This window comes from Malus sylvestris, chromosome 7, assembly GCF_916048215.2.
Source record: "Malus sylvestris chromosome 7, drMalSylv7.2, whole genome shotgun sequence".
Lineage (NCBI taxonomy): Eukaryota > Viridiplantae > Streptophyta > Magnoliopsida > Rosales > Rosaceae > Malus > Malus sylvestris.
The window spans coordinates 29,350,033-29,357,431 of NC_062266.1; the positions used below are offsets into that span (position 1 = coordinate 29,350,033).

The 7,399-nt window shown below is 41.3% G+C and overlaps 2 protein-coding genes across 3 annotated transcripts; one reads left to right on the top strand and one right to left on the bottom strand.

The window, feature by feature from the left end:
- Window positions 1-4,088: 4,088 nt before the first annotated feature.
- Window positions 4,089-4,772, top strand: LOC126628112 (protein EARLY FLOWERING 4-like). The gene has a single exon (XM_050297700.1). The coding sequence runs from the start codon at window positions 4,311-4,313 to the stop codon at window positions 4,623-4,625; it is 315 nt and encodes a 104-aa protein (XP_050153657.1). The 5' UTR covers window positions 4,089-4,310; the 3' UTR covers window positions 4,626-4,772.
- Window positions 4,773-4,908: 136 nt separating this feature from the next.
- On the bottom strand, window positions 4,909-7,051 carry LOC126628111 (peptidyl-prolyl cis-trans isomerase CYP20-1-like). Of its 2 annotated transcripts, none has more exons than XM_050297698.1 (8): window positions 6,884-7,051; window positions 6,718-6,780; window positions 6,565-6,631; window positions 6,176-6,223; window positions 6,048-6,071; window positions 5,755-5,937; window positions 5,552-5,627; window positions 4,909-5,230 (listed from the first exon to the last, which is right to left on the bottom strand). In XM_050297698.1, the coding sequence occupies exons 1-8, from the start codon at window positions 6,962-6,964 to the stop codon at window positions 5,092-5,094; spliced, it is 681 nt and encodes a 226-aa protein (XP_050153655.1). In that variant the 5' UTR covers window positions 6,965-7,051; the 3' UTR covers window positions 4,909-5,091. The 2 variants fall into 2 exon arrangements, with proteins under 2 accessions (XP_050153655.1, XP_050153656.1); XM_050297699.1 differs by having other exon boundaries at window positions 4,961-5,230; window positions 5,556-5,627.
- Between the last annotated feature and the right edge of the window lie 348 nt (window positions 7,052-7,399).

A 7,399-nucleotide genomic window follows, 5' to 3' on the forward strand; every position in this document is an offset into this window, starting at 1 on the left:
AACAGCCAACTCATCAGACCGTTTGGAAAGTAGTCTGTTATCTTTGGGAGTGAGAAGGTTCCTGGCCACCACTGCAGCGGTCATATCATTCTTCATCACAGAATCCCCAACGGTAAGAGGACCAGTAGGGGATATGAAGGATGGGCGCCATATGTTGTCTGGAGAAGGCATGGCTGTCTCTTCTCCAAGGTTCAAGTCAAAACGACGGTCGGAGGGTCCAGACATTTTCAAATGTGTTGAAGAAGGAAGAGGTCAGACAAATCAAGATCTTAGAAGTGCAAGAAATGAGCTTCTACTGGTAGAGATTCAAGTGTGCTGTGGAACTTAATGCCAGCCTCTATAAAAATCTGCACTCGACGGAGCTTCAGAAATCGAAGAGGCGTTTGCTTTCTCAAAAGCTGGACTGCTCAGAGACCACGAGGGCCGATCTCAGAAATCGAAGAGGTGTTTGCTTTCTCAAAAGCTGGGCTGCTCAGAGACCACGAGGGCCGATCTCAGAAATCGAAGAAGCACCTGCTTTTTCAGCCTCGTCAGCACCTGTCACATGCACAATCAGCTTTGCGGAAATTACGGGCACTCTGTCGAAGATTTCTGGTGAAGTAGAAAGCACGTGAATCTTACTGATCAATCACCGCTCTCCATATGCACCATCAACTCCTCGGGTACCACATATAACTTTGTCAAAGATTTCTGACAAAGTTTAGGCACGAGAATTTCGAAGTTCCAGCTACCCTACTATTACCCATAAGGGTAAAGGAACAGCACCACTGCTTGACAACTGGAAAGTCCCTATGTGTGTCGACCTCCGTGTTTTGCGGCAAGACAGGTTGGCAAGAACGTCCAACCTTTACTCACATTCGAGAAAAGACTCCCAACATAATTACTTTCTCAAAAACCGGAGTAGCACCGCTTTCCGAATCTCGAGATTCAGATCCTCGACGGGATTGCTTGTTCGAAAACCGAAGAGGCACAACTCTCAGAACTTCGAGAGCCAGATTTCCTTAGATAAAGCTTGTCTGTAATCTCCACACGTAATATCAGCTTTCCAGATACCACATACCACTTTTTCAAAGTGCTCTGACAAAATTAAAACACGTGAAGCTGGCAGCTCCCACTACATTGCTGTGACCAAGAAGGGTAAAGGAATAGCATTACTACTTGTTATTGGGAAATCCCTATATACATTGACCTCCCTCCTCAACGGACAGGCAAACCTGCAAAAATGCTCAACCCTTTCTCGCATTCGAAAAGGCACCCTCAACATAACCTCTCGAAATACTCAGCTTTATTTCCCCCCGATAATACCTCAGCAAATAAGCCACACCAAGAACAAGAGTATCTCATATCATCAGGGTCGAAAGCAAGAGTATCCCATATCATGCTTTCTCCCTGTCTTTGTCTTTGTCCTTGTCCACACCTGCAGGACAAGGAGAAAGAGAGCAGTCAGTCGGAACCTGAAATCAAACCTCCAATTTGGAACTGACTGCCTGGAGCCTTTGCCTGGTTGCTTACTTAGCATTGCTCTCGAGTACTCATCCTCAACTGTTGTCAAGGTCACGAATTCCACCGGCAAATACCTCATGACAGTTGATCAGATATTGGCTCTTTACACTGAAGCTGCCAAGCGTGGATGAGTCACTATGAAGGAATGTTCTGAAGGACCATTTAAATGCAAAGGTTGCACACCACTTCTGCCATGCAAAAGATTGAAGCAGAAGGTTCAACGGTGAGCTGAAACAGATCACTACAGCACGACACCTTTCCATACCACATTCATTATTCCGTCAACAGCAAAAGTATCCCATATCATCAAGGTCGAACGTACTCTAGATTTGATGGACTTGTTTTGACCCTCAAATTTTTGAGTCGGCCTTATACTCTGAAGGGCACCAGAAAACCCTCCAGCACAGTTCAAGAATAAGCCTGTGGAAAGTTACTTCTTCAAAAGCAAAAGTATCTCATATCATCTCTTATTCATTTGCTTCTCCTTATCCTGGCAGTTGAATGAGAGACAAGGAGAATGAGAACAATCAACCGGAAGCCGACGTCAAACCTCTGATCCTGGGTTGCTTACTTGGAAGTTTGACTGCTTACCTTGTCTGTCACCTCTTTCGGCAGATCTCCTAGCTCGGCGACTTGGGGGACTCCTACTATAGGGTTTGTATCACACTTGACTAAGCCCGAAACTACAACTAAGCTTCAAGTGAAATTGATACATTACCTTGTGCGTCAACATCAGCTAAATACACCATTCCCGGATGGAGGAAAAGTACTTCCAGAGAAGGGCAGATGAAGATCAGACCACACTTCGGTACTTAGAAGTTTCGTGATTACTCAAGGGATTGGATCTTGCAAGTCCCCAACCGAGGAGTTTCCCTCACTCGGGAACTTAGGGGAGCACTGTTTGTACCATACTTGACCAATCCCGAAACTACCGAGCACCTGCCAACGCTATACTGTCAAGGACCCAGAAGAGTTCCCCTCCGACCAGGAGGCCAATCACTACTCGACACGTGTCAAGATTAGAAGCCAATCAGAGCGCAGCACGTGTCGACATCAAGAACCAATCATAACATGACACATGTCAATGTGACAAAGCTACAAGTTTTTCTATAAATAGGGGTCATTCCCCCACAATATTGGCTAATGCCATTTGTGTTAAATCATTCACAAGAACTCACTAAATTGAGAGCTTGATCCTTTGTACTTGTGTAAGCCCTTCACTACTAATAAGAACTCCTCTACTCCGTGGACGTAGCCAATCTGGGTGAACCACGTACATCCTGTGTTTGCTTCTCTGTCTCTATTCATTTACGTACTTATCCTCACTAGTGACCGAAGAAAACAAGCGAAGGTCACAAAACCTGACACTTTCTGTTGTACCAAAGTCTTCGCTGATTTTGTGCATCAACAAGTTGTATATAAAGAAAAAATAGTTATTTTTTGTGTCCTAAAGAGTTCATCATGGTCATAGACATGAGTCTAATATTATCAAGTAAGATGCCGAGTCCTCTTGCATTCATATAATTACATTTGTGAGCTGCTTTTCTTGGTTTTTGTTGATTTGTTTGCTTATCTGGTATATACAACAAGAGATGATGACACCACCACCAACGTTATCAATTTATGCATCAAAACCTAAATCACATCAGCAAAATAATAAAGAGTAAATTGTAGGAATGGTCTCTTAACTTTAATCAAATTGGAGCAATGGTCCCTCAACTAAAAATTCATTACCATTAGTCCCTCAACTCATCAAAATGTGTAGCTATGGTCCTTTTCGTCAGCTTCGTCAAAATTTTCTCAAAATGAGTTATGTTGGAAAGACCATTGTGACAATTGGGGTCCCTTTACTCATCAAAACGGGTAGCTAAGGGCTTTTTCGTCAACTTCGTCAGAATTTTGTCAAAATAAGTTATGTTGGAATGACCATTACTAAAATTGGGTTAAAGTTGAGGGACTATTGCTCCAATTGGGTTAAAGTTGAGGGACCATTTCTCCGGTTGGATTAAAGTTGAGGGACCAATGATAATGAATTTTTAGTTGAGGGATCATAATTGCATGTTTTAATGAGTTGATGGACCAATGGTAATGAATTTTTAATTGAGGGACCATTGCTCCAATTTAGTTAAAGTTAAGGAACCATAGCTACAATTTACTCAATAATAAAACATACGACAGCAGGGTTTTTTCAAGTCAATTTTTGTTGGCATGTTGTTGCTCATGTAAGTGTTGATTTGATAAATGCAAGTGCTTTTGTCATTTTATGGCAAAGAAGAAGAAGAATAGTATGTATGCTATAGCATTATGAGTCTGAGAAAGTGTATAGAGGTAAGTAACAGTTATGTGAATTGTATAGAGGTAAGCAACAATTATGTGAGACGTGAATTGTATGGAGGTAAGCAACTGTTTTTTTTTTTTTTTTGCTAAAAGGATTGTGTGACTTTTTGATATATTGTTGTTCATTATGAAACAAGGAGGAATAGGAAGAAGGTGTAATATATGATCTCTAACTATTCAACTTTGTTCCAAGCAATTGTTTGGTGAAGTAGATATGTTAAAATATTAGAGAAAATTAAAAATATTTAAAATTTATTTTGAGGAGGTTCTCATTCTCCAGTGAATTCCGGATACCAATTCTCAAGATCAATGGTGCCACAAGTTGTCATATGAAGCAGAGCGCTTGTGTGTGGTACATATTTGTAATTTCCTCGTCCCAAAACAGGAAACAACAAACGACAAACAACAGAGTGCTCACATTTTTCCCACACATGACCACCCGTGATTCATAATCCAGAGCCGAATCGAGCATGGACTACTTCAACCACGAATCCCCAACCAAACGCACCGTTTCGGTCCCCGCCGTCTTCGATCAAGACGAGGAAGCGTACGATTCGGAGGTGTGGGACCAGTTCAACCGCAGGTTCCACGAGGTCCAGTCCGTACTGGATCGCAACCGCTCCCTGATCCAGCAGGTCAACGACAACCACCGGTCTCGGGTCGCCGACAACATCTCCAAGGTTGTTTCGCTTTACTCCGACCTCTCATCCAATTTTTCCACCTTCTTTCACCACCACAACGCCGGCGGAAACGCCAAGGACGGCGGCACCAAGCCCGATAAATAGTGCCAATTTTTTTAGTAAAATTTTAACCACTTGAAATTTGAGTTGAATGTAATAATCCAACTTGGTTTTTGCAATGTTAGTACTTGTTAGTGTTTTTATTTTTAAAGTTTATTTTCCCCATTTGGTCAATAAATCAATGAACTATTAAGACGACTTAGTTTAATTTTACTGAAAATACTTGGCTCGTTACATGTCAATCCAATTTGTCCTCGTACATGCATAAACTTTTCTTTTTGTGATTCTAACGTGTTACACGTGCACGTGTCAATTTATAATTTGAAAATACGGAGAAATTGCTCCTTACACATAAGGAGCCGGGATTCGAATACAGAATATAAGTTGCTGAATCGAAACTCGTTTTAGTGATGCATTTATCAGTCTTGTGCAACATAAGCATATAGTATGTTGTACAACTTTTTCACAGGGAGGAGAATCCGGTTGCCGTTCGTATGAAAGGTTAGTGTAGTTACATTGGAAGTTCACCACTGTTGGTGATGACAACCTTGCTCCTAGGTACCCCATCCTTGCCTCCTACTTCTTCGACTTTGGACACTACGTCCATCCCGGAAAGCACCTTGCCAAATACGACATGCCGCCCATCCAACCTTTCAAGAAAAGCAGAGCGAAATGCAGGCATGTCAGTTTACAAAACATTCTGTTCAGATACATGTCCTCAGTCTCCAAATCAAAATATGCATGCCTTAATCATAACCTAGTTCGTAATCGTATGACAGGATTGATTTTGTTTCAGTTGTAGGAAAGGAATCTTCTAATGGGAATGGAAACTAGTTGGCACTTGAGAAAAACTTAACAAATTTGATCTCTCCTAACCCTGACTTACTTGAGAAACACAGCGTTTAGAAATTTAGCAATGCTGAATATCTAAAACCACAGGTATTCCTAGAAACGTCGCAAGGGAAACCTACCAACCGGTTTTGACTGTTGTAATGAAGAATTGCGATCCGTTGGTGTCTGGCCCAGCATTTGCCATAGAAAGAATACCTGTTTTTCAGGCAGGGAGTCGAATTCAGATGAGTAGCAATACACTTCCGACATTTACATTTAAACTTCACCTAAATGAGAACTTTTGCAAGAACAAACTACTCAAACACTAGCAGACTTTACTTGCCTGGCCCGGTGTGCTTTAGTTTGAAGTTTTCATCTGCAAACTTATCACCGTATATTGATTCTCCACCTCGTCCATCACCAAGAGTGAAATCACCTCCCTGTATCATAAAGCTGGGGATAATCCTATGAAATGTACTGCCTTTGTAGTGAAGAGGCTTCCTACTCGTTCCAGTTCCTTTTTCCCCTGAAACACGAGGAGGACTCATTAAACTCGAAAACAACAACATAAAATATGTAGCTTCTATGCAAATGATCACAAGATCACAGACAAGGGAGCTAAAGTTATTTGTCTACCCGTGCAAAGCGCTCGAAAATTCTCTGCATTTGAAACAGAAACTTCGGTTAATTCTTTCCACAGAAATATATCTCAACGAAGAACGAACACATATAAACCCAGTTGTTGCACGTTACTGGGTACCAACCTATGGTTTTAGGAACTGTTTTTCCAAAGAGACCCATCACAATGCGACCTGAAAGAAAACAAAACATGAATAAGTAAAATCTACAGCAGCTGATGAACAAAACACAAAGTTCTCATCTTTAATTTAATTTGATCAAATATTGGAGGAAATTAACAACTACCCAGCAATGTTTGCTCGAAACTAATTGATAATATGAATAATTTCAATTAAGAAACATTTATCTGCCAATTGATTTACAACAGCTGATGAACAAAGCTCAAATTTCTTAACTTAATTTAACCTTACCATTTCATTGGAAGAAATTAAAAACTACCCAGAAATGTTTGCACATAATTAATTGATGAAATGACCAATTGGGCAATCAAAATTTCCAGATGAAGAAATCATACCAATGGGTTTCCCATTAATTTCGATGTCGAAGTACACTTTGTGAGTCACTTGCTCCAAATCGTTCCCCTGCCAAAAACAGAAACAAACACCAAAAATAAGCAGCTCAGTTGGTTCCCAAAGAAAACTGGCGGGTGAGATTATCAAATCCCGACCTCACGGAGCTTGCTTTTGACAACATTCGGCTCGTTCAGAGCTCCGTCGTCGCCGAGTCGAGTCTGAAATCGAATCGCAAAACAAATTCAAAAAACAATCTGGAGAGAAAAGAAAGTTGCAGAGATTGATTTATGTAGTTGGGAGAAAGAGTGGTGGAGTTTGTACCAGGATGAAGACCAAAGTGCCGAAGAGGAGTAGGACCCACAAGAGAGCCGCCGCCGAAACCAGCCTTTTTCCGGTCGTCATCTCGGCGTTTCTTGTTTCTCAGCGCGTTCTCTGCAGTTGTGGACTTGTGAGCCGCGGGTGACTGTGAGTGGGACTGGATGTGTGGGCCTGTCATCTGGACTAAAATTTTGTTTGGGCCCAACTAGCAAACATTCCATTGCCGGCCACCCAAGAGTGTATTTTTAGACACCAACCATGTCCAAAACTGCCGATTTCATTGTTTTTGTAATAACTTAGGTACACTTGGTACGTCGTTGTAGCAGTATTCTAAAATATAAGCGCAATGTAGTGTGTCATAACCCTTTTTGTATCATCCCACATGACTTTTTTGTAACACGTTTTGTACTTCGTATCTCTGTATTATCACTCCATTGTGACGGTATTCCAACATTATTCCAAGGGAAATGCTAATGGAACTTTCTTATAAAATGACAAAAAATTCATAAATAATCTCAC